Source organism: Saccopteryx leptura, chromosome 5, assembly GCF_036850995.1.
Source record: "Saccopteryx leptura isolate mSacLep1 chromosome 5, mSacLep1_pri_phased_curated, whole genome shotgun sequence".
Classification (NCBI taxonomy): domain Eukaryota; kingdom Metazoa; phylum Chordata; class Mammalia; order Chiroptera; family Emballonuridae; genus Saccopteryx; species Saccopteryx leptura.
Window position 1 is genome coordinate 194,690,013 of NC_089507.1, and position 27,440 is coordinate 194,717,452.

Here is a 27,440-nt window from a genome sequence, read left to right on the forward strand (position 1 = left end):
ACCCCCCAGGGGAGTTAATAGAAGGTTTGAGCATCACTCAGACACTGCCTGCCAGGCTCTTCTGTCTCCGGGCAAATTACACACCAGCTACGAATAACAACAGTCATCAACAACACAAGAACACTACCAACCCTGCTGCCTGCCGGCTTCCATGGCCGCCCAGGAACTGTTCCCACAGCGAGCTCCCTTCATCCTCACTGAGGCCTGCAGCCTGGCCTCCCCCCTCCATAGGCGACAACTAGCCCAGGAGTGGCCCCACCAGGACCAGAACAGCAGCAGCTCTATCGCTTGAGTACCTCCTGCCAGGAACACGCTTTCATGTATTTTTACAGGGACTGACCTGGAACCTTCCAAAGGGCCCCAGGGAGGAAGGTGCCATCAACAGTCACCATTATTACACCCAGGAGGGAGTGCTGAAGATGGTGGTGTTTGCGCAAACTCACAGCTGGGGTGGGAACCCGCCTACTCACGTTTCCCCGAAGCCCATGCTCGGCCATGAATCTCTTTCTGGGTGTTTTCACTGGGTCCTCTGCTCCATGTTGGGGGACAGTCACATCATTTCCTGCCACCCACCCTAACACAGGCATGAAGCACTTTGCACCCAGAGGCCCAATGTGCTGGCTGCAGGTCTGAATGACCCCCCCCCCCCCCCAGGAAGCCAAATCAGTAAAAGAAAACGCAAAGCTGAGTCTAAGGTCATGAGGCAAGGCAAGGCTGTCCCCTCCCGAACGCTGCACCTGAGGACAGGGCGTGGTGTCCCAAGGGCTGCACCCAGCCTCCTCCTGGCTGTGTGACCCTAGGCAGGTTTCTCTCATTAACAAAAAAGAATGAAATTCTTTTTAGCAACAACATCGATGGACCTAGAGAGTATTAAGTAAAATAAGTCAAAGACTGAGAAAAACAAATACTGTGTGATTCACTTACATGTAGACTCTAAAAGAACAAAACAAAACAGAAACAGACTCAGATACAGAGAACAGACTGAAGCTTGCCCGACAGGAGGGGAGTGCAGGCTGTGTGAAAGTGATGAAAGTGATGACGGGGTGGAGAAGGACAGATCAGTGCTACGGAACAGTTGCCGGGATGTAAAACACAGTCTAGGGGACACTGTCAATAATATTGTACTAACTATGTACGGGGCCAGGTGAGTACTATACTTACCTTACCTGGTGAGGTATATAAATGTCTAACCACTATGCTGTCCATCTGAAACGGATACAGTAGTGATGTCAACTGTAATTTAAAAAATTAAAAAATAAAAAAAAGACTTAGTTTTCTCCTCTGTAAAGTGGAGGGGATGATAACACCTGCTTTACTGGGCTCCTGTAAGAATGAAGTTAAATGAAGGAAAGTAAGCGACACATACTGCACGGGGTTGACACTTAGAAATTCTGTTGGGCACACTTGCTGCAGGCTGCCCTCGAGGGTGTGTGCGTGCCCCCAGGATGGGGTGATAACTCTGCCTGTGTGCAGAAATGTCCAGAACACGCCTCTACTGTATGAGCCGTGGGTCCCTATGTGCCGGTCCATTTACGCAGGTGCTAAAGGTGAGCTGGGCCCCTCACAGAAGGGGACGGGAATGGGCACAGAGCTTTACTCCTCTGAATCTACTCAGGTCCCCTGGTCCAGCACAGAGGGTGCCACTGGGGGCAGGTGGACAGGGAACACGCTGATCACTTCCATCGGAGTGCCCAAAAGATCAAATTGTAAGGGTCTGGAAATAACAAAACAAGAACACCAACTGCCCTTCAGGATATGGGGGGGAAATGGCTTGTTGCCATGGAAACAAGAGGCTGAATTATTTAGCAAGTGATGGCAGAAGAATTTCCAAAAGGAGTATAAACAAAGACAAAGGGATCCAATTAAACTATTTCTGTAGGGAAAGCAAACTGGGGGCAGGAGGGCCGCCTCTGACTTCCCAGACACAATTTGTTAACAGATGCTCTGCATCTAATCTGGGGGCTGCATTCCCATTTTTAAACATGATGACAAAGGTCCAAGGAGCTGCTACTACATTCTAGCCCCAGGTATAAAATTAGTCCCAGCTTCAGTGGGTAAGGGAGGAAACTGAGGCCCTCCGCATAACTCCCCACCCCTCTGCACAAGCAGGCTGGTCCCGAGCTTCTCCACACCACGTACCCCGCCTGAACTCTGTTCTATTTTTGAACCACAGATACTATCATTGAGTATTTAGTTTTTATTTAAATGAACCCACTTAATACTCTACTTTCAAGGAGAATTTGGTTTCTTTATCAAAAAGAAAACCATTACCCATTGGTATCGTTGGAAGGCAGTTGCAAAAATAAGACCATGAGAGAGTCTTTCTTTCACCTCTAGAGAGGGAAGAATTTTTGCAACACAGCAAAGATAATACGAGCCACACACGAGGACAAAGGTCCGCAAACTTAGTCACATCGGCAGTTTGAAAATAAAGTCTTATTGGCAGTTATTGCTTACATTCATTACAGGCTGCCCACTCATCCCATACCATCCAGGGCTGTGTTAGGGCTACAAGAGCATGGTTGCGTAGTTACAGGAGACCCGGGTCCACAAAGCCACAAGTCACAACCCAGCCCCTCACAGCAAGAGTCTGCTGATGCCTAACACATATGATTGGTATCGTAGGACCTTAAAAATGACAAATGCTGGGCCCTGGCCGGTTGGCTCAGTGGTAGAGCGTCAGCCTGGCGTGCAGGAGTCCCAGGTTCGATTCCCGGCCAGGGCACACAGGAGAAGCATCCATCTGCTTCTCCACCCTCCCCCTCTCCTTCCTCTCTGTCTCTCTCTTCCCCTCCCGCAGCCAAGGCTTCACTGGAGCAAAGTTGGCCCAGGCACTGAGGATGGCTCCATGGCCTCTGCCTCAGGCACTAGAATGGCTCTGGTCACAACAGGGCGATGCCCCAGATGGGCAGAGCATCGCCCCCTGGTGGGCATGCCGGGTGGATCCCGGTCGGGCGCATGTGGGAGTCTGTCTGACTGCCTCCCCGTTTCCAAATTAAGAAAAATACAAAAAAAAAAAAAAAAAAAAAAGACAAATGCTGCATATCCAAAAAAAATGTGAACAAGATGAAAATACAAGTCTTGCAGAGAGGATGGTACAGCTTACAAAACTGGGCAAGGACTGGAAGCGACTATTTCCAAAGTCAACTCCTTAAATCATTATGATGCAGGTAAAGTACATGAAAAAAGGAAGAAACCAAAGAGCTGGTAAACACTGAAAAGAACTTGTTCGATCTCTCTAGAAATGAGAAACAACACACCGACAGAACGTCCCATGATTGCATGGGCATCTGTGAGCCTGGTCACAACACACTGGGACAGGTGAGTGTCCATGACGGGCTTGTGGGGCAGGAGCTTTAAAGACGTAGGGCAGAAATGTAAACCGAAAGAGCAACTTTGAAGAGCAATCTGGCAACGCCTAGTAAGTACTGTGCATGCTCTGTGACACCATTCCCACCAGGAGGGACCCTGGAAAAACGCTCACATGAGGACGACAGCAGAGAAATGCTCTACTTTACTGCTGATGTAAAAGCAAAAACTCAGAGGAAAATATCTAAGCATCAACAGGTGGGGGGTCCCCAGGGTGGCCTGGAGATGTCCCTGAGATACTCAGGAAGACCCTTTGTCCCCTCCTGCAGAATACAATGGGCATTACTGCATTAAAGGCTCTGACAAGTCCAGTGGCAAAGAAACCACTTGTGAAAGCAGTTCTCAGACTTATTGACCACCTAATACCTGTCATCTCTTTAGGAAATGCTGATCAGGATGGTTCTCTTCAAGGGCCTCTGAAAGAGCACGCCTGTGGCGGGGGCTGACCTCTATCTCAGGTGTCCCTGTCCTACATGGGCCCCTTCTCCCTGCCCTGGTGTGTGTGTCCTGTGCTCAGGTCTCTGCTTCTCCTGTGACCATCAGGTCCCCTCTCAGGGATTGGCCCACCCACGTTTCCCTCCCTCCCACGAGTGTTTTTCAAGCATCTTGTCTGTACCCAGCACCAGGGTGGCCATCAGCCCTGCTATCCAGGAATGCATGAGCTAATGGAGGGGTGTCCAACCCCATGGCTGTTACCTCCAGTGACTGCCACAGCGTCTTTGCTGATGACCAGGCAGCAAATGTCAAATGCTTAAGGGGTCTGACAACCTCACTCCCATGAGGCTAAGAAGGCCCAGTGCAGAGAGGTTCCCTCAACCCATCTGTGTCAGGGAATTCATTAAAATGCCCTCTCCCAAGAGGGACAGCAGGTCTGGGTGGGGCTCCTGAATCTGTATTTTAAAGAAGCTTCTCCACGGGGAGCCCTGTCCCGTTTCAGGACCGCTGGTCACCACCAGGAACCTTGACAGAGATCTGTGCCTCAGGCAGCCTCACGCAACTTAGACCTGAGGGGGACCTGGGAGGACCCAGCTGCTAGCACGGTGACTGACAGAGCATCTGCCACAGGGCCTGGGCTCTGCCAAGCACCTTCCGTAAAGGATGTCCCTGCAACTCACAATGACTTTTTTATAAAAGAGTCTGCACTCTCTTCATAAATAAGAAAACCAAGGGGTGGGGAGCTGTGAACCTCTGCTCTGGTTCTTAGAAAGCCACCTTAGAGAGCTGCCCAGTGCTTGAAATCACACTTTCACACCACTGCCCTTCGCATTGGTAGGTGTCCTGTATCAGGGCACACAATCCCAACAGACCTTGGCCACGAAGGCTCACGCCATGCAGTTCTGTCCCCATAGCACCTGGATCTCCAGCCAGAGGACCCCGGGGACCACTGAGGGCACCCATGGGGGCTGTACACAGAGGGTGCTCACTGCTGGGTGTAGGTCACTGCCCAACAGCAACAGGCTTGGTTTGGCACACAGACTACCCCCCCCCCCCCAAATACACAGAACTCTGCCTTTTCTTGAAACACTTAGAAGATTTGGCAACACGGGATGCATAGTCTTGCAGGAAAATGATCAGGTGACAGTGAATAGGGACACTTCCCCCTCCCCCATAAGGTACATCCTCCCCACTTTGCCACAGTCCCTAACTGCCACCCTTCACTCCTCGGGCACTTGCTTGGCTCTAGTCACCACTGTTCTCCACTGGAGGACAGGTGGTGAAGTCAAGGGGAAGTTTTGGTTGTCACAGGGGGATGTAACTTGCAGAGACCAAGGATGCTGCTAAGCATGTGACAGTGCACAGGCCAATGACAGAGGTCCCAAGAGTGCACAGCAGCCAGGCTGAGAACTGCTGTGGGTTGTTGGGGACCGAAAGCCAACAGGGTCTTTGCAAAGTTTAAATTTTGAGGGGACAGAGATGTGGGGAACTGGCAGTAAGTGGACAGTCTGCCCAACCCCCACCTCACTTGTTCTGTGAAGTTGCTAAAGGCTATTTTTTTTCTACACCTTTATGTTTGCTATGGTACTGGATTGTTTATACTAGTTCTACCTTCTGTGTCCCTCTGAAAGACTGGAGGCAAGTTCCTTTTTATCCTTTGTCTTGTGAAGTTAAGATGTTATGTATGGTGGGGTTTTCTGTACTTGGGAGAATTCTTGGGATGCCTTGGAAATGTGACTTTGCTTTAGTGATCTCTTTGATTTGTTAATAGCTCACTTTGCCCTATAAATAAAGCAGGTTGAGGGATGGAGGGTGGCTTTTTGCAAGCTATCTCTTGCGTTGCGAAGAGACCTCCCGAGCCCATCCTTTTTCTCTTTAAGTCTATTTTCTTAATTCCACACCGTTCCCACTCAGGACCTGGAATTACTAGCTGTGCTGGTTCGTGGCAGTGGGTGCCCCATTCGGAGCCCGGGGACGGCGCATGGTGGGATGTGGAGGTTGCACAGGGTTTGAGCGGCAGGACGGGACCAGCCTCTGTGTGGTCCTCAAACCACTACTTACTTGGAGAGCTTCATTTCAATCTGCTGCCGAATTTCCTGCCTCTCTTCGTCTGTCCTCCTGGGGAAAATATTCCGGTCCTCCAGTTCCTGCTTGCTGGGCCGGTTCCTCAGTCTCACCGCCAACAGCTCCTTCTTGCATTTCCTTGGCAGTGTCCCTAGGAGAGCCAGGAGGGCAGCAAAGACAGGTGTGAGTGAGGGCTGGCTTGTCACTGCAGCCACCCACTTGTTGGAGGAACGGATGTGGATAGAGCGAGGGCGGCACCATCAGCTTGTGGTGACTTCCGGGGGGAACGCTGGGCAACACAGGGGGCCAGGATGATGCCAGCTCCTGAGATCATAGCCAGGGGTCAAACACACAGCCTAGGGCTCCAGGGGCAGTGCTGGTTGACACCAGTTGCCCCACAGTGATTATTAATAGCACCTACTTTTTCTTTCAAAAGTGTTCATGTTTGACTTGTAACTTACCATTACTTTATCCATGGCAACCCTCCCCTCCCCACTGCCTGCTGCCCTCTGGCCACGTGGATCTTTCGGTTGCTAGCACGTCTCACCTCAGTCTGTGCCCATGTCTGTCCTCTGCCTGGACCGTCCGGGGCTGGCCTATTGCTGAACTGTGCAGCTAACCTTGAACCATCTCCACAAACAGGTCCGACAGGGCCTTCCATCACTATCACCCCCCCACCCCCCCCATTAACTCCTCCCTCATCTGCCTCTTTCTTGCGAATTTATTTTGTCTCCTCCACAGGACTTGAGCTTCAACCAGTGTCTGCTCTCCAAGGTCCTAAGGCAGTATTGGCAAGGAGGTAACCAATGATTACTGCTGCAGGAAGAAATGGTGAGTGGAGGGCTGACTCGGGGTCCATGAAGCTGAGACTGACCTTGTGTTCTGCACATGTCCAGGTCAGTGGGCTGAAATTCAGGCATAAGTAGGAACTTGGGGAACAGACTGTCTACCCTTACATAGAGCAGAATTGGGGTTTGGCTGCATTCACAGTCAGAGAAGGGTCATTCATTAGCACTCTTTGAAATGGGGTGTTCAGTTGATTGAGTTTTCTGGGTAGCAGAGTCCAACCTACCCCTCGCAGATATTGACTACCAGCAAGGAGTGCCAAAGTATGACAGAGACTGCAGGTTTGTAGGGTGTGACTCTGCAGTTTTACTAGAGGCAGAGATTTAAGTCCCGTGGCTCAAATCATTAGCCCACACAGTTACTCTTACAGATGGAGGCAAACTAAGAAAAATGGCTCCCCCCCAAAAGTCAACTCCTCAAGTTTGAGATGAAAATACAAAGAAAGAAATAAGCCTAATAACATGATAGTTTAATAGAAGTTTGGGACAAAGTAAGACAGAAAGTTGGACTCAGCTCAGGTGTGAATTTCTAATACTAATTCATTTGTGTGTTTTACAGAGAAATGAGAAAAACAATGACTCCAGAAACCACTTCAGCATGGGCTCCAGCCTGAATTTGCTTTAGTAGCATTATAAAGAACTGGAATCCTGTATTTATGGAATCAGAGAGCCTAAAGGAGTCACATGCATTTTTCAGTTGTTCTGGACTGCATGTTTTGGGGAGACTGAAAGTTATAGTAATGTTCTCGGGACCAATCCTTCGTGAATGTCAAGGATCTAATACATGGCAGGAAGAGATTGCCTTTTTCAGAAAACTATACCATGTTAAACAAAACAAAAAGACTATACGGACTGTGGTTTAATCTTTTAGCTTTTGATAGAGTCCCTAAATTTATTGCCAATATCTCAGGCTTGTCATTACAAACTTTAATCATATTTGACCTTAACCAAAAGAGCCTTTCACCAGAGATTCCTAGAGGTAACTGAGAACTCAGTCCCTGTAAAATCCATGTGTGGGGCAAGTCTTCCCCCCGCCACTTGTCATCCAGTCTCCATGAGCACAACCGGGCACACAGTAGGACCACAATGAACACCTGTCAGGTCTTCCCCAAGGCATCAGGAGGTTACTGAGTTCTGCTACATAAAAGTCAGAAAAGGAAATTTCAAAATATCTTACAACGAGAGCTTTTCATGAATTTGAGTGGTGCATCTACCCAACTGACGCAATTCACCAGGACAAGCACGCCGGGCAGGTGGGAAGCTGAGACACAAGCCAGGACACCCCTCCATCCAGACCGTGGGGGTGAACAATCCTCCCTCCTGAAGCTTCCCAAACACGCTTGTTTTCTGATCTTTTGATCCAGAAATCCCACTTTCAGGAGTCTGTTGCCCAAAACAATTGGGATAAGCACATAAAATACATGCACAGGCCAGCCCTCCAGCTTCATTGATGAAAGAAAGAAATGAAACCACCTAGATATCCAACAAAAGGGGCTTGTTCATGACAGGCACCTGTACCGTCTGCACACTGTGAACCTGTGAAGACGGTGGTGGCATGTGCTCCCGAGGGACAAAAGGACAGTCACAGTGTTCCTGCGAAAAGCAACGTGTAGAAAAGTATGTTTGTTTATACATAAGAACTACAGTCATGTGTAATTTTGTAAGAATATATAATCTTACTATAAATCAGCAGAGTAATACCAGAAATGGATGATTTAACTTTTTTAGTTTCTGGTATTTTAAAAATCCTAAACAGTTTTCTTATGTTAAATAATTGTTTAAAAACCAAGAACTTTAAGCAAAAGGACACAAATAGATTAAAAGTACATGGGGGAAAAGATCTCATTCTGAGACTAGTTAAAAAAAAAAAAGCTGAGTGGTCTATTACTCTCAGACAGGGTAGATTTCAGAGCCAAGAGCCTTACCAGGAACAAAGAGGGGTCTCATAAGGATACGGGGACAACTTCAGGAGGACAGAACAATCCTAAATGTTTATGATCTTATGGAGAGGTTCAAATACATAAAGTAAAAATTGTTGCCACTGAGAGAAGAACTAGTAAATCTAGTTAGAGTGGGAAATTTCAAAACCTCTAAGTAATGACCAGAACAAGCAGATAGAATGCGTGAGGACAGGGAAGATGTGAACACCATTCTCAAGCAATTTGATTTGATTAATGTTTATAAAAACATGCTACTCCAAACTGAACAACATACGCTTTTAAGTGCACTTGCGACATTTACCAAGATAAACCATATTCTAGGCCATACAAGTGTTAATAAATTTAGAAGTACTCAAATCATACTAAGTATGCTCTCTGCTCAGAGTGGAATTAAGTTGGAAATAAAAAGGTCTCTAGAAAAATACCAAACTCTTTGGAAACTAAATAAAAAACTTCTGAATAACCCATAGTTCCAAGAAGGAATTAAAAGGGAAATTAGCATTTTGAAGTAAATAAAAATACAACCTACCAATAGGGTGTTTGGGGGACATTTGCAGCATTAAATGCCTCTATTAAAATTAATAAAAGTCTCAACTCAGTGCCCTCAGATTCCCCCATGAACAAACTAGAGAAAGGGCAAATTAAAACCAAGAAAGTAGAAAAAAGAAATAATAAAGATGAGAACAGAAACCAATGAAAATATTTGAAACCAAAAGCTGGGTCTTTGAGAAGAGCAAGGAAATTGATCAAATTCTAGCCAGACTTTCCGGGGAGGGAGAGAGAATGAGAGACCACTTACCAATGTCAAGAACTAAAGGGGTGATAGCTCTATCTGATTCCCTACAAACTGTCAAAGCTCACTCAAGAAGAAACATATAACCACAACAGACCTGTATCTATTAAATAATATGATTTCAGTTAAAAACCTTCCTCTACATACCAAAAACAACAACAAAACACCACCACCACCACCACTCTACAGGGCCAGGTAGATGCACTGATAAATTCTATAAAACATGTTGAACAATAAAATAATATCTACTTTATACACATTATTTTAGAAAATTGAAATGAAGGGGATACTTAAAACTCATGCCATCATGCTAGAATTTACTGTGATGTCAAAACCAGAAAAGATATTGAAAAACAACTAAAGACTAATAGCCCCCAGGAACAGTGATGTAAACTTCTAAACAAAATTTCAGTAAATTCAATTCGACAGTTTCTAGAAGTGCTAATCTACCAGGAGGAACTGGGATGCAAGGCGGTCCATCACTTGAAAAGCAACCAATGTCATTCACCAAATGAAACTTAAAAGGAGAAAAACCCTATGATTACTTCCACGGACTACCCTTAGACCTCTGGGGTCCTGGCCCTGAGTGTTGGAGCCAAAAGGGGCCACCAAGCTCTCACCGGTGAATTGATGAGAGGGACAGTGAAGTTCATGGAGACGTGAGGTGTCTCAGGTCACAGCTGACATCCGGCTCAGAGAGCTGTGTTCTCTCAGCTATGAAAATTACACATACTCATTGCAAACAACTTAAGGCTAACAGCTGAAGTAAGAGAAGACGATTCTCCACCCACATCTCACCTCCAGAAGAAACCACTTCTAACATTTTGCCGAGTCTGCTTCCAGACCTATTTCTACACAGTTGACAACTTATAGCTCCTACCTGACTCTTACGTTCTCTGCAGTGGGCTCCCACTGCACACAACGGCCTGCAGTACGGCCTCGCTCACTTGTGTGTCTGGCTCAGGTTCCAAACCAGAATGAATGGACCCAGCTCTTCCCTTCAATGGTGGTATATTCTCCTGGAGTGTGGGTCTAGCCCACTGTGAATGGACCCACAGCCCGCTGTGAGTGGATTTTGGTCTTCAACCACAGCTGCAGGAAATGCCCACACTCTATTTCCCTGTACATGTATGAATATTCCCATCAGCTCCACCCTGGAAAGGGGAGAACACCCCAGGCAAAGCTATTTTAGGTCTCAACAGGCACTCCTGGCCCTGCTCCACCCCCACACCCCCTCGTCCTTGGCTAGCTGTTGCTTTCAGACCTGTCCTGGGAGCCCTCCTGGGAAGGAGGAGGAAATGTAAAAGGGTCCTGTGTAAATGAGAACATGAGGCTGAGAGGCTCTGGAGTTAAAAATAAACTCACCATGAGCTATCTTTTTCTCAATTAGTCCCACTTTGGAATTTATCCTAAGGATAATTACAGAGATGCACCAAGTCTTCGCTGTGATGTCTGCGTATCCCCATGTTGCTAAGGCAGCAGCTTCCCACCCAAAAACAGCAACCCTGGGGCCTGGCGGGCTTGGCCGCATGGGTTCATGTGTGAGGCTCCGACACTGAGTGGGAGGAGGCGGAGGCGGGACGGATGCCAGGGGAGGGGAGGGCAGCAGACCCGCTGCCTTGTCCTGGCCCAGGCGCCCGTGGTGAGGACTGTCTGGGAGCCTGCCTTGGCACAAACAGTATCACTGTAGGGCCATCTTCAGTCTGCTGTGAAAGTCTCATTTCAGAGATTATACTTTTTAATTCTAGAATTTGCACTGGGTTCTGAGAGTCTGTTTCTTTGCCAAGATCCTCCTTCTGTTCATTCATCAGGGTCGAGTCTACTGTGGTTTTGAACATGATCCTTATTCCAAGACGCACCCTTCCTCCTCAGGCTTGGTTTTTCTCAGGTTTTAAGAGACTGTGTACTCGTGTCTGGACTGGATCCCTGCCCACAGCATCCCCGACCTCCGGGATCATCATTCATCTCTCATTTCCACAGGTGCTCAGTCTTGGAGGGAATTCCACCTCCACAGCACATCCCAGCCCTGGCCGACAGAATCTCCACGCACACTCGCGGGGCCCCTGCTTCCCGGTCCCCTCTTGCCCAGCACCCTGTCCTACGAATCCCAGCTGCTTCAGTGGCCCAGACTGCAATCTCCACTTCATCTCAGCAAGGCCACTGCCCGGCACTCCCAACAAGATGTCCCAGGTGGAGAGAACAGGCCACGGTGGGGCTCACCCTGTGTGTCTCCCCTCTGTCCAGAGAAGTCCTGCATATCTTGTTCGATGACCCCAAACAGTGGCCTCCTACGCCCAGTTCTGTGGGTGATTTCGGCAAGAGGGCAGCTACCAGAAGCAGTGGTGGCTGACCCCTTCTAGAAACAAGTGACACTGTTCTAGACGCTACCACCAGACTCATGGTGTGCGACTGATATTTCCTGAATGATTAACGAGTGTGTGATGGGGACAGAGTGGGAAGATGGGGAAGAAAGGAGGGGACTGCTGAGGCTTGAGTGTCTGGCACCATGGAGAGAACACTAATTGGACCAGGGACCTGGGAGGTTGAGCAGGTTTTCTGGGCAAGGGGATAGTGCCGGCTTTCGTTCTCATTAGGGGACTGTTGAGCCTCAGGGACTCCGGCAGTGAGGAGGGACAGCACACAGGGCTTTCACATTAGAGGGGAGCCTGGAGCCAGGGATACAGATCTGGAACCATCCACTTACACGTTGAGGACAGCGTGTAAGGAGGAACCTAGAGGAAGAACACGGGGCTGGGGAGGGAAGAGGCTGGGAGTGGAGGTCACACCCCCAGGAGGGCAGGTCAGGAACGGGGACCCTGTGCAGAGGTGGGGAGGGTAGGGAGAGAGCCAGGCTGTGGCAGCCAGGAGAGTGTGAGCTCGGAGCTCAGTGAGCAGAGGGTGCCACCCTGACATGGACCCTGAAAAGCGAGGTCACAGTCCTCTCCAGTCATCGTCCCCACATTCCATCGATTCCAGGAAACCCTGTCATGGGTCACCTGACTTCGGAAATGATCTCAACCTCAGCACACTCATCAGTCTTATTTACAGAAAGGATGTCAGGCTAGTACTTTGTACGGAGTTTCAAACGTGCTCCATGGGGACGAGCTTCTCCAGGATTTCGGTGTGGATTTCAAATGTGAACCAGTACTGCAATTTTAGCGAATAATTCTGTGGGTCCCTGTAACTCTATATCCCCAGAGTTCTCTGGGGTCTGGAAACAAGGCTGCCTGTCACCAAGGGAAGGTGCTCTGCTCTGTCCACCAGCTGTGCACAGGCAGGAAAGGGGTGTGGGAATCGTAGCCTGTGCCCGGGCCCTGGGTTCCCGCCCAGACCCATCATGGACTGGCCGCGGGGCCCAAAACAGACAATCTTTTGGGCCTCAGTTCTGTCATCTGGGAAATGGGATGATGGAACCCAGTCCGGGTCACACCACCTCAACCCATCACTGAGGACCCATCACGTGCCAGCACTCTGCTGAGAGTGACGTAGAAGTGAGCCATAGAGCCTGACCTGAAGGACTAAGCATCTGAGACAGGAATAAAGCAAGTCCATCTAAAACTGGTCCCTTCTGAGAGGACGGGAGGTAGGAACGGCCACCCTGCCACCCCAGCCAAAGGAAAGGATGGCTTTCAGACCTGCAGCCCCTTGTCTGAGACACAGAGCACCCAGGGTCCCAGCACAATGCGGCCCTGATTCCGCAGGTCAAGTGGAACCTGAGCACTGCCTCTCTAAGCTCGCAAGGGATGCCTGGCTAGGGCCCCCCCCCCATGAGTGAGGCTTGGGACCCTTCTCTCCTCCTCAGCAACTCCTTGTCAGGGGGCTCTGTGTGCCACTGAGGTCAGCAGAAAAACAAAGGTGTCCCTGTCTTGATCCCAGAACCTAGGACTATGTTACCTTACATGACAAAGGGACTTTGCAGATGTGACTAAAGACCTTAAAATGGGGAGATTCTCCTGGATTAACCAGGGGGACCCAATGTAATCTACAGCATCCTGTATCCCAGTGCCTGCTGACAGTGCCACCTAGTGCCCATTGGAAAAATGGCCAGGTTTCTGGGTAATCTTAACCGCAGAGCTTCAACTTCAAGCAGTCAGTTACCATATCCCATGATGATGACAGGTGAGAAAGGAATTAGGATTACTTTGTTAACGTAAGGTACTCATACTACCTGTGAAGTGGCACAGTGCTATTTAAAGTGAACCTGGATGTACACATGTATTATCAACTCCAGGCCAGCCGCTAGAGCAGTTTAAAGAAAATTATAACTGATATGCTCAGAAAGAAAATAAAATAGAATCATGTAAAATGCTCAATTAAAACCACAAAATGTAGAAAAAGAGCAGAGGAACAAGGGTAATAATAAAAAAAAAAGTAACAAATATGGCAGAGATTAATTCCACAATCAATCATCACTTTGAACACCCATGGTCTAAATACCAGTTAAAAGGCAGAGATCCTCAGAGTGGATCAAAGAACAATGCTATGTTTCTATAAGAAACCCTCTTTAAGTATAAAGACACTTATAGATTATGAGTAAATGAATGGAGAAAAATGTACCATGCTATTACTAATTAAAAAGAAAGCAGGAGGAGCTATATTAATTGCAGACAGAGCACACTTCAAAGAAAGAAGTTACCAGGGACAAAGAAGGACATGACATAATTGTAAATGGGTCAATTCTCCAAGAAGACATAATCCTTAATGTACATATGCCTAACAATCAAATGTCAAACTGTATGAGGCAAAAACAGATAGAAATGCAAAGAAAAATGGACGAATCTATTATTATAGTTGGAGACTTCAACACTCCTCTATCAGAAGTGGACAGATCGGCAGGCAGAAAATCAGAAAGGCCACAGCTGAACTGAACACCATCAGCCAACTGGGTATAATTGGCAAGTATAGACTATCACCCAACAACAGGATTACACATTCTTCTCAAGCTCATATGAAACGTTCACTAATGTAGACCACTTTCTGGGCCATAATACACACCTTCACAAGTTTAAAATAGAAACAATACTATGTCTCCTCTCAGAACCTAAAATTAGACTAGAAATCAGAAAGATAACAGAAATATCCCAAAATATATAGAGGTTAAACACATGGGTTTAATAAATTTCAAGAGAAATTTAAATGTATTTTGAACTAAATGAAAGTGAAAACACAATTTACCAAAATTTGCATGATGCAAGAAAGATATAAAATCGATAATCTGTTACCAATTTAGAAAACCAAAGAGCAAATTAAATCCAAAGCAAGCAGAAGAAATATGAATTCGAGCAAGAATCAGTGATATGCAAAACAGAAAATCCACAGGAAAAAAATCAACAAAACCCAAAATTGGCTCTTTGAAAAGATCAATAAAACTGATACACCTCTAGCCATCTTTAGAAGACACAGATTACTAATATCAGAAATGAAAGAAGGGCCATTACTATAGGCCTAATGGACATTAAAAGAGTAAAACATAAACAGCTCTATGCTTACAAATTTGATAATCTCGATAAAATGGACCAATTCCTTGAAAGATATACCTGCCCCAAATCACAAGAAATAGATTATCTGAACAGTCCTATATCTATTAAAGAAATTGAATCAATAATTAATAATCTTTTAAACAGAAAGTACCAGGCCAAGACAGGTTTACTAGTGAATTCCACCAAACTTAAGAAATTATACCAATTCTCTACAATCTTGAGAAGAATACTAAGTCATTCTGTGGGGAGGGCATTACCCTCATGCCCAGACCAGACCAAGACAGTACAAGAAAACTCCAGACCAATCTCTCTCATGAATACGTGCAAAAATCCTCAACAAAATATTGGCAACAATGATTTAAGTTGTCAATGAAAATTTATCTAAGTATTTAAATTACGTTTTTATTAAAAATTACTTATAAATTTAAAAATGTTAATAAGCAAATTAGCTTAAAAATAAATCTAGACATAGATGTTATAACCTTCACAAAATGGATCAAAGACCTAAATGTAAAATTCAAAACCATAAAACTCCCAATATAACAGGAAAAAACCTAGATGATGTAAGTATAGTAATGATTTTTTTTTTTTTTTTCTGAAGCTGGAAATGGGGAGAGACAGTCAGACAGACTCCCGCATGCGCCCGACCGGGATCCACCCGGCACGCCCACCAGGGGGCGATGCTCTGCCCACCAGGGGACGATGCTCTGCCCCTCCGGGGCGTCGCTCTGTTGCGACCAGAGCCACTCTAGCGCCTGGGGCAGAGGCCAAGGAGCCATCCCCAGCGCCCGGGCCATCTTTGCTCCAATGGAGCCTCACTGAGGGAGGGGAAGAGAGAGACAGAGAGGAAGGAGAGAGGGAGGGGTGGAGAAGCAGATGGGCGCTTCTCCTGTGTGCCCTGACCAGGAATCGAACCCGGGACTTCCGCACGCCAGGCCGACGCTCTACCACTGAGCCAACCGGCCAGGGCCAGTAATGACTTTTTATATAAGATTGTCAAAGGCACAACCCATGAAAGAAAGAATTGATAAGCTGGACTTCATTAAAATTAAAAACTTCTGCTCTGCAATAGACAGTGTCAACAGAATTATGGGACAACCTGTAGACTGAGGAAAAAAATGTGCAAAAAAATTTTGATAAAAGATTATTATCCAAAATATATAAAAGCACTTAAAATTCAACCGTGAGAAAATAGCCCTTAACAGACACCTCACCAAGAAGATACACAGGTGACAAATAAACAAAAAGATGCTTCACAGCAGGGGTCTCCAAACTTTTTACACATGGGGCCAGTTCACTGTCCTTCAGACCATTGGAGGGCCACCACATACAGTGCTCCTGTCACTGACCACCAATGAAAAAAGTGCCCCTTCTGGAAGTGCGGTGGGGGCCGGATAAATGGCCTCAGGGGGCCGCATGTGGCCTGGGCCATAGTTTGGGGACCCCTGCCTCACAGCCTATGTCATCAGGGAAATGCACATTAAACAATGAGATACCACTGCACACTTAAAAGAATGGCCAAGATCCAGAGCACTGACAACACCAAGTGCTGGCGAGGATGTGGAGCAGAAGAAATCTTATTCACGGCTGGTGGGAATGCAAAATGATACATTCACTTTGGAAGACAGTTTGGGGGTTTGCTATGAAATTAAACATACTCCCACCATATGATCCAGCAATCATGCACTTTTGTATTTACCTGAAGGGGCTGACAACTGATGTCTACACAAAAAACTGCACATGGACATTTATAGCAGCTTTATTCATAACTGCCAAAATTTGGAAGCAACAAAGATGATCTTCAGCAGGTGAATGGATAAATCAACTGTGATACATCCAACAACAGACTCTTATTCAGCGCTAACAAGAAATGAGTTATCAAGCCATGAAAAGACAAGCAGGAACCTTAAATGCACATTACTAAGTGAAAGAAGCCAATCTAAAAGGCTATATGCCATATGATTCTAACTCTGACACTCTGGAGAAGGTAAAACTATTGTGACAGTAGAGACTAGTGATTACCAGGGGTTCAGGGGGAAAGGCTGAATCAACAGAATACAGAGGATTTTGGGGGCAGTGAAAACAAATTATATGTTAATGATGGACGATGTGTGTCAGTACACATCTGTCCAGACCCTGAGAGTGATCCCTAACATAAGCTACAGATGTGAGCGATGATGTGTTGATTTAGGGTCATCAGCTGTAACAAATGTAACCTGGTGGGGAATGGTGATAATGGGGGGGGTGTTATGCAGATCTGGGGCAGGGTATTTGGGAAATTTCTGTACATTTCACTTTTGCTGTGAAGGTAAAACTGCTCCATAAAGCAAAATCTTTTTTAAAAGTCGCCTTTGATGGACTCAAGAATGCCCCCACTGTCCTACTTTAACTTGGCGCTGACTGCACATGCCCACAGGTGCCCATGTGCACAGGCAGGTGCATGTACACATTGCAGGTAATGGCGACCAGTGAGTGAGGCGCGCACACATGTGCGGCCTGTGACGCACCTTTCTGCGTTGATCAAGACATCATATTTTCCCTGCACAGAAACCCAACTGTCCCTCTCCGGCTAAGACAAACACAACTTCACTATAATCTGGTCAAGCAGGAGTCTGTCCAGTGGATCCACAGGGTTGGCTGCTGGCTGCTAGGACGGGGCCTCCTCAGCTCCAGAAATTAGATTCTAACACCGATGTGTATGATGCCGACTATTAGAGAACTCTGTATGACAAGATGTTTGATAACAAAAATTGGGTTGGCATGGTTACGTGGGACAGCCGATACCTGCAGCGGTTCTGCCAGCCGGACGTTCAATGGTTAAAACAAAACAAAGCAACAGTGCAGTTTTTATGACTAATAATGAATGAAGGTACTGCCTGGTGCTTTTTGGCTTCCACACCACAGAGATCCATCCACAAATAACGAAGCAGCCGCAACAGAGGGAGTGAGGTTTGAACCCGAGAAGCAAATAACCCCCATTCCTGGCCACTGTCCTGCCGGGCAGAGTGGGACACTTCTATGGGCCCTTCCTACTATGAATGATACCCTCATCACAGTAACAATTTATGGACTTTTTCTATAAGCAATATTGAATTTTTTCCTCCAAGCATTTTATCTCTGACATTTCTGAGGAGTTACGGACACACGTGAGAATGTGACAGAAGCCACGCCCCTGCCCTCTGCTCTCGGCTGCAGGGCTTCAGGGGCCCCAAGTTCAGGGGCTGCCCTCAGAGACACAATCTACAGACAGCAGGAATCCACACACAGGCCTGTGTCCAGCGGGCCCAGCCTTCAACGTGAGGTTCTTAGGGCCGAGTGTGAGGCTTTGACCTTTGGCTCCAAACGCAGGTGCCCACAAAAGGCTCCTGGTGGAGAGGCAGCTTTGCTGGGAGGTTGCTAATATGGTAAGTGGTGGTGAGCAGGGCACAGTAGTGACACCTGAGTTTCTAGAATGAGTTGACCCTTCCTGCATTCCTGTCAGACCACAAACTCTATGTTCAGTTAAGAGCACCAGGTTTTAAGTGACAAAAAACCAAAAACTGAAAAACAGGAGACTCAGATTTGTCCCATTCCCTGGGAGAAATGGCTTATCTTCCATGGGCTGGCCAGGACAGGGCTCCCTAGGCTGACAGTTTTCCTTCACAGGCCCTGTGTCCTTTAATGCCCCTAAGGCTGTCTGCACATCAGGTGTCAAGTCGAGAGCATTAAGGTGGCTCCAGGCCACAGGAAGGTCCAGAGCTCAGACCTGAAGACACCTGGTCAGCCACACCCAAGAGACTGGTAGACATACCAGTAAACAGACATACATGATGCTCAGAGGTCATGGGCCTGAGCAGTGGATGGGGACCCATGGGTGTTACAGGCAGAACTTCAAGCCTCTTTCTGGCTCTTAGAACCAGGCACCATGTGGATGATGGCTACCACTGTGTGCAACCACACTGCTGCTGTCCCTTGGACAAACAACAGTCAGATGCAATATTAGATAACGGAAATAATCGGGTAACTGATAAATTAGCGAGAAGGTGGGCAATAGTCAGGTAATGACAAATATTAGCGTACAGTGTTGGAGCTAACTGTGTTGGAGTTGCAAAGGAACAGTGTAGTCATAGGAGCCCAGGGTGAGGGTGTTTGATCTGGTCAATGAGAAAGTGGAGGTGAGACAGTGGGGACCTGTCCAGGGCTACAGGGGCCGATCCCGTCTGAGCCAGGGAGATTGGCCTCACTGCAGAGAACCCCACATTCTATCCATGGCTGTGACAGTCATCAGGAGATGCTACCACGAAAAACCACCACCATTCAATAACAGTCACCTTCCCTGAAAGGCCTACAGCCATGGCCACCCCAGAGGCTCCTGTGACAGTGCACTCAGCACAGCCTGCAGCAGGCGGGCAGTAGCCCTCTGCATGTCCTGCTCCTGGCCTGCGTCCCTTCCCTTTATTAAGAGGGTGTCTACAATGCTCTGTCTTCCCGAGTTCTCGATGGGAGGACAGAGAAAACACTGCCAACTCTGAGGACACACTGTGAGGACAGATATGAGCTGGACTTCCAAGGGTCTTGTGATGCTTGGCCCCAAACAAGCACAGGCTGTCACAGTTACACCGTTTCTGGGTGGCACTGGAATGGCTCCCTCTTCTTCTCGCCCAGATGTCACCTCACTTTCCTGTTAGCATTTTCTGCCACATTTCCAAACACTGGCCTTCAAGTACAACCTATATTAGTTTGAGCCTTGTCATTCCAAGCAGACTCCCAGAGTTCACTTGAGCCCACCTGCGCGCCCCCTGCTCATCTTCAGAGGAAGTCTCCCTTCCACCATTCATGGGCGCAGACCCCCTTCCCTGTCCTCCTCCGAGCTGTGACAGGAGCACCACCTCAAACATGTTGCTGGGCACACAAGCCCCCTTGTGGGAGCCTTCTGCTCGGCTGGATCCGCCCACTCACCGGAGATGATGGAGTCGTTCAACGCCTCCTCGTCCTGGTATAGGAGCAAGTCGTCCTTGAGCTCTGAGTTAACGAGCAAGTTCTCCTTGTTCTCCTCTGACTCCTTGGTTGCAGTCCGCTTGCCCTCTGGGGCGCCGTCGAAGTTCCAGGCCTCCTCTCGCTCCTTGCCCCGCTCCACGCTGGATGTTCTCGACAAGCGGACATCCACCCGCTTCTTCGGGGACCCTTTACTGTCCCTCCCTTGAAAACTGAAATTAGAAAAGTAGTTCGGGTTATATGTTGTCCCTTTTACCGGGAAACCCCGCAAAGCTGACAGGGGTGCTTATGGTGGATATTGCAAAGACCAACCCAAGTGTGAGAGTGACATCTTGGCTTCCATCCCGAACACAGGACAAGAAGCACCAGAGGCACACACACACGGCTGAGTCCAAGGCACACGGCCATGGAGAACGTGCCGTTTTGAACAGCACGAACACATGCAACAAAACCTGCCAACCTGAGCATAGCAAAGGCTCAGAACAAGAGCTTCCGAGAACCAAGCAGGGCATTTTGCTTGTCCGGTGTTTTCTGCCAAGCCCTGTGTGTGTCCCATCACCTGCTTTGCCCGCCAACAATTTGTTTCTCCTTCACACACCACTGGCTGTAAAATCGAGAGGACCACAGGGAGCCACAGGAACAAGCTCCTCTGTCGTCCTTCCTGTCTTTGAGACTCCGCCATCAGTAGCCTCTTGTGAGCCCCCCCCCCCCCCGCCCCACTGAGATCCTCTGAGGAAATACAGGGACTTTGCAGGCAGAACGTGGCAACCAAGACCAGCTACAAACCAGCTGCAGAGCCTGGTGCAAAATGCAAATGCTGGGCTCCTTGTTAAAAAGTGACTAAGAATTTCAAGAAGGTGACATAGAGCAGCAAGCCCAGACTGGACACTGCACAGGTGTGCTGCATGGGCTGGCCCCGCGTGGGCAAACAGGTCTCAGCTGCCAGAGCGGAGGCCTACCTGTCCTGGCGGTGCTTGGTGGCCAGCGCCCGGTGCAGCTCCTCGATGACACGGCTGGGGGGCAGTGGCCGGTGGACAGTGGTGGGATGTGGAGACCCCGTGGGTGTGGAAAGCTGTCCTCGGAGGGGAGGGTCAGTATTCTTCCCGCCAGAGTCTTGGAAGAGCACAGACTGTCCTGGGGAGTGAGAGGACGTGACGACAGTGTAAGTCCACTGGAGCAGGAGGCAGGACCACTGAGACAGGAGCCGGGGAGCAGAGAGGACGAGGACCTGGCCAGGAGAGTCCGCTGATGCCCACTCAGCCTGGACCCCACCCAGGGCCTGAGCGCCACTATCCAGCACAGACACAGTGAACAAATGTCGCCTGGCTGAGCGCTTTCCATGCCTAGGGGGCCGTTTACCATCCCACTTCTCAGGTGAGGAAACAGGTTCCAAGTCCACTCCAAGTCTGCACCTCCAGGAGATGGCAGGGGTTGGGACTGGAACCTGGCAGATAATCCCAGGTGTAGTAGGCAAAAGCCACAGGACCCCATACAAGGAGCCATCAGGGGCAGGGAAAGCTTGCCTGAGGGGTAAGTCACCAGTCTCCGGGGTCCAGGCAGGTGAAACACTGGGGAGTCAAGGGGCAATTCATACAGAAGGGAGGGGAGAGGAAGGGACTGCAGCAAACAGGAGAGCCCGTCCATCTTCACGGGGCTGTTGCGACTCGGGGCTGCCGGGTATGAAGACTCATCAAAAAAAAAGCCAAAGGTTTGGATTAACGGTAAAAATGTTTCCAACGTTTTTATACATAGTGATATCTAATACTTCAATATGCTTTAATGTTTTAAATGTCGGCAACTAACTTTAAAAAAAATATTGAGCCTGACCTGTGGTGGCACAGTGGATAAAGTGTCAACCTGGAAACGCTGAGGTTGCCGGTTCAAAACCCTGGGCTTGCCTGGTCAAGGCACATATGGGAGTTGATGTTTTCTGCTCCTCCCCCCTTCTCTCTCTCTCTCTCTCTCTCTCTCCCCTCTCTATAATGAATAAATAAAATCTTAAAAAAAAAAATATTAAACACCATGCAGACGCAGCACAGCAAGTCCACGGTGGGATCTGGGCCAGTGATTCCCTGACAACAGGTGTGGGGCTGGGCTGGGGGCTGCTGTGCAGCTCAGACAGGAAAGCGCCCAGGGGGATTCAGCTTGTGTGTTGTCCCGTGTGGCCCAGGGGAGGGGCATTTCTCCTCTGCGCCACCTAGTGTTCACAGGATGAAGCAAACTTTTCCCGGAAGGAAAGGAAAAAGGACAGTGGAGAAAATGAAACTCTCTCAAATGGGGTCTCAGCTCTGAACAATCCAGGCCAAAATCTTGTAGCCACCCTCCTGTCCCTTCCACTCTTACTCTAGGCCCCATATTAGTGGGTGGCATATCCAATTAATGCCCCCTGATGCTCTTCTACACGTGGTCAATGTTGGAGGGTGAGGTGTGCGTGGCTGTGGGGTTTCGGTCAGGAAAGGCCCCCAGAAGGAAGGACAGGGATGCACTGACCAGGTGAAGTTAAGGAGGAAGAACATTCCAGCAGGGAAGTCAGGGGGGCGGAGGGTGTTAGCTTTGGGCCCCAAACTGGGTCCAAGCCTGCATTAGCTGGGTTATCTGCAAGAGTTGCTGGAGCCCCCTGAGGCTGTTTTCTTCACTGTACACTGGGCACATGTCCTGACCCTTGAAAGTAGTGACTGGGGTGTGTGTACTCAGGATTCCTCGGTGTGCCTGGGGCTGGCGTGCACCCAACAAGTGGTAAGTAGTCATATTACGGGTGGTGGTCAAGGGCGTAGAGCAGAATTAAACTCTGCTATCCATGGTCATCTTGGTGCCTTGCACCCCTGAGAGCAAGTCCAGGATTTACTCTTAAAAACAATCACCTCTTAGTAAAGGGCCTTCTTTTCCCCTAAGACCAGCAGCACCCCTAGTTTCCAGCAGTGATGGGACAAGAGATACCCAAGCTTGGAAAGTAAATGATTCAACTACCTGGGATTATTCAGCCAGCATGGAGCCATCGTGGCCAAAGCTCCAAAAGTGAGGCCTTGGGAGCCTCTGCCCAGCCATGCTTCCCTCTCTGACCAGCGCCCTAATCTGCCTTCCTGGATGGAGCTCACCAGAGATAACTGGTAAAGCAGAGGAGCAAAGACAGTGATTGAGAGAGAGAGGGAGGAAGGAAGGAAGGAAAGAGAGAAAGAGAGAGAGAGAGAGAGAGAGAGAGAGAAGAGAAAACAAACAAATATAGGACACCTGAACACCCAGGTAGACAGAAAGACCTTGTCCTGGGGCTGGCTATGTCTCCTGCATTTAGGTTCTGAAAGACATCAGACTCCTGTCAACAGACTACTCCATTTGCTAGAGAGGGCCCAAGTGGTCTGCTTCTGACAACCAGTCACCCTTACTAAAAACAGACCTCCTGCCCCAGGTTCTACTCCCTGGACCTCCCCAGAACCTGACTGCAGAAGCAAAGGATGAGAACCATCCCCCAGTAGAAGCCCAGTCAGGACTGTTGAAGCACTGATGCATGGGTGGGCACAGGAGGGATGGATGGATAGGAAGGGGAGAGAGGGAGGGATGGATGGGGAGGATGGATGGATGGGAAAGATGAAAGAATTGGAAGGATGGGATGGATGGGAAGGAAGGATGGAGGATGGGGAGGATGGAGGATGGGAAGGATGGATGGATGGGAAGGATGGATGGGAAGGATGGATGGGAAGGATGGATGGATGGGAAGGATGGATGGATGGGAAGGATGGATGGATGGGAGGGGGATGGATAGGAGAGTGGGTGGATGGATGGACGCTACACACAGACCCACCTGTGACATTTTTTGTGGCTTTGGAGCCTGCCTTGGGCAGTGGGGTGGGCAGCAACGGGGGACTGGGGAGCTGGCCCACGGATCTCTCCAGGGTTCTGGGAGGACTTTCCAGGGAGTCAGTCCCAGCTAAGGCTTGAGAGGACTCATCCGTGGTAGGCGGGAGGTTGCCAGCAGCATCTGTTTCTTCACCTCTGGATGCTGAGGGTGTCTTGGCTGGTTCAAAGGCAAAACAGAGTTCTTAAACTATGGTTCCTCAAACTGGGGTGGATGTGAGTGAGGACAGCAAGGGAGGGTAGTATTGTCAACACAAAAAATGCAGAGGGGTCACTTCACATACTGACTTGACTTTCTGTGAGTTCAACCATGGACAAAACTGTCAGAAGCAAAGAGAAAGAGCAGGAGGGAGGGAAATAATTTCAAGAGCGTTAAGTTATTCAGTCCCTTTTTCACTCACTAGGTGGTGCTGAAGCTCCCACCCGGCCTGAGGGTGGTGGTCACAATCACAGGTTTTGGGATCAGACACACCTGGGCCCCAGTTGGACCCGGCACTTAATCTGTGACCCAGGGTACTTTACTAAACCCCTCAGTGCCTCTATTTACCCATGCATGACACTGGACTAGTAACAGGAATGACATTTAAACAAGAAGTGACAACAAGGTATGTTCCTAGCATGCTGTAGATCCTCAAATTCAGCAGCTACTAACTTCATGTGCCTGCTTTTCATCAGCCCTGTCCCCTAGCATGCCGGCTAGATGAGTGGTGGAGAGAGGATCGGCCTGCCCAGAGCCCCCACCCTGAGTGGTGGAGAGGGTTGGCCCGCCCAGAGCCCCACCTCCACCCTCTTCTTCCAGCCACTGGTCCAGGCTCCCCTGGAACAGCTCCTCCACTCCCTTGAGCACCGCCCTCCACACTGCCCACCCCCTGCTTTCTCCTAACCCCTCAACCCTCCTCTTCCCACTTTATCCAGCTTAACTTCCACCGGCCACCATAGCAACCACCTCACCCATCGCCCACAGTCCTCTGCCTCACTTTCTTCCCATTTAACTCTGGAGAAATCCCACCTCTGGATGAAGCCCCGCATCATCCTACCCCTGTGGAGGCGGACACAGAAGCCCCAGTCTTGGCTGTCTCAGGAGCGCCTTCCCCCGAGCCCTCAGTCTCCCTCCACCCTCAGTCACTGTTTCATACCTTTCCTTGCTCTCTCCTGCCTGGGTTCTCACCTCCCTCCTGCCGTGCAGCCTCACCTCCAGCTTTACAGGGGAAACTAGGGCCATCAAACAGGAGCTATCCTCCAATTCCAGCTCAAACACAAATCTACTGTCCCTGACACCCTCTTTATAAAACTAGAGGCAGTCTCCTGCCCCCACCCTGAGACCCCAGTTAGCCAGGCCTGTGCAAGGCCCTTGCCATTTTGCTTTTACAACCACCTGAGTAGGATACTAATATCCAGGAACAACCTTTCAGAGCTGGTCCTACAAGTCAGAGTGAACCCATCCATCCATCAGGGACCATCTGGTGCTTGCCCAACAGGGGCAGGGCGCTGTCCGTGGTGCTGAATGCACGTAAGGCCTGACGCGGCGAATCCCTGCCCTTAGGGAGCTTCTACTGAGGCGATGGCAGCAAACAACGCACGCCCCTCGGGTCCCACTACTTATCACCATTTCTACACTTTGTTGTCCATGTTGGAAGTTGAAAACATCTCAGGCCAGGTCCTTTCTCTTGTGAGGCTCATGGAAATGCAGTCTCTGCTGTGATAGGGCTGGCCGTCCCAACTGCTAACGGGAAAAATCTAAGAAAGTAAATGCCCCTTCCCCACCCCCTGCAGAAGGCAGCCTGTTTTCTATCACAAAGTTAATCTGAACTGAGAACAGCTGTTCAAGCACGCTCCTTACATTTCCAGTCTATTCCAGTGTCCTGCCCTGCTCAGATACCCACATGATAATGCTGTTTTTAATTACTACTACTACTTATAAAACTGTCCTCAAGTGTTGTCAATACTTTTTTTTGGGGGGGTTTTGGTTTGTTTTTCTGAAATGAGAAGTGGGGGGCAGCAGACAGACTCCCGCATGCGCCCGACCAGGATCCACCTGCATGCCCACCAGGGGGTGATGCTCGGCCCATCTAGGGGGTTGCTCTGCTGCAACCAGAGCCATTCTAGTGCCTAAGGCAGAGGCCATGGAGCCATCCTCAGCGCCGGGGCCAACTTTGCTCCAGTGGAACCTTGGCTGCTGAAAGGGAAGAGAAAGATAGAAATGAGAGGGGGAAGGGTGGAGAAGCAGATGGGCACTTCTCCTGTGTGTCCTGGCTGGGAATCAAACCTGGGACTTCCACACACAGGCCGACGCTCTACCGCTGAGTCAACTGGCCAGGGCCTCAATATGAGTTTTTTAAAGAATCCTAGACTTCAAGCCTAGTGTTATGTCCCATGAAATGTAATCTATACTTCTAAGAGTTCACAGCTCTGATTAAGTTTTAGCACTAACAACATTAAAATAACATTTTATTTTCTAGGTAAAAACAGTTGTGGGGTTTACCTTGTTAAGCCAGGGTGAGCACAGAAATATCCTCTCTATGAGTGGGGTTTCCTGTCTCACATAAGTAGTGCCAGGCGAAGCACACTCGTCCTTGAACACCACGCACCATAGCCCTGGTAATCTGCAGCCACACTTATAGCCAGAAGCAGCAGATGCGGGCTGGCATGAGCTCATGGTACTCCACCCAGGCTCAGTTTCTGTCCTTGGGGCACCCAGTGTGCTTCTAAAGCCATGATTTCAGGAGGACAGGGCACAGGAATAAGTCACCTGGCCTGGAGGACACCAGTCTCCCACAACTATCCCTTGCCTCTGTTGTGGTTTGACTCATTTCCAGACATGTGACCTTGGTCTCCACCTCTGAGCCTCAGTTTCCTCATCTGTAAAAATACCTGTGTAAAATACATGCTCCTGCCCACCTCAAGGGAGGGGAGGCTTACACGAGGTCAGAAGGAAATGCTTGTTGGAACATTGGGGCATTCATCTGACATTTAAGGGTTAACCTTCCAGAGATAGAAGTGATCGTGAAATACAGGTGAGTCTCCTACTCATCCTAGGTCTGGGTTCCCATCCAGCACTGTGACATTTCAGGCCAGACAATTCTGTTATGAGGGGCTGCCCTGTAAGACGTTAAGCAGCACTCCAGGCCTCTAGCCACAGGATGCTAGCAACTTTTCCCTGTTTTGACTACCGAAAGATGTCTGCAGACACTGCCCAATGTCCCCTGGTGGGGGACAAAGTGCCCAGGACTGAGAACCAGAGATTCAGGTAGACACTAGTTCAATTTCTGGAGGGAGGCACTGTGGTGTCTACTTGGTGAGGAAGGCTCGTGACTGTGACATCCTCTCACCATAGAAACACGGACAGGCCAGTTTCTCCCTCTGGGCTTCAGTCTCCTCCCCCAGGTCCAGAGTTTAGACAAGGCAGTGTTTGGACTGGACTCCACAGGAACTTAGAAGTGTCACTGATGGAAGCACTACCAGGGCAACAGAGGGGGTCCGGCCCCTACTCCCGGGTCAGCCACTGCAGGTCCACGTGGCTCTGCCTCGGCACAGCCCCTCAATCTCTATCTCTAACAAGGGGTCCCCAAACTTTTTACACAGGGGGCCAGTTCACTGTCCCTCAGACCATTGGGGACACATACAGTGCTCCTCTCACTGACCACCAATGAAAGAGGTGCCCCTTCAGGAAGTGCGGTGGGGGGCCAGATAA

The 27,440-nt window shown here is 49.0% G+C and overlaps 1 protein-coding gene across 3 annotated transcripts in view; it reads right to left on the reverse strand.

The window, feature by feature from the left end:
• PHACTR3 (phosphatase and actin regulator 3) overlaps nucleotides 1–27,440 on the reverse strand; it is a 165,085-nt gene that overhangs the window by 24,426 nt on the left and 113,219 nt on the right. For all 3 annotated transcript variants that reach the window (XM_066387334.1, XM_066387333.1, XM_066387332.1), the window contains 4 exons: nucleotides 23,697–23,909; nucleotides 20,860–21,034; nucleotides 19,865–20,112; nucleotides 5,866–6,019 (listed from right to left, as the gene is read on the reverse strand). In XM_066387334.1, coding sequence (XP_066243431.1) covers nucleotides 5,866–6,019; nucleotides 19,865–20,112; nucleotides 20,860–21,034; nucleotides 23,697–23,909 — 790 coding nt within the window. The remainder of the gene's footprint in view (nucleotides 1–5,865; nucleotides 6,020–19,864; nucleotides 20,113–20,859; nucleotides 21,035–23,696; nucleotides 23,910–27,440) is intronic.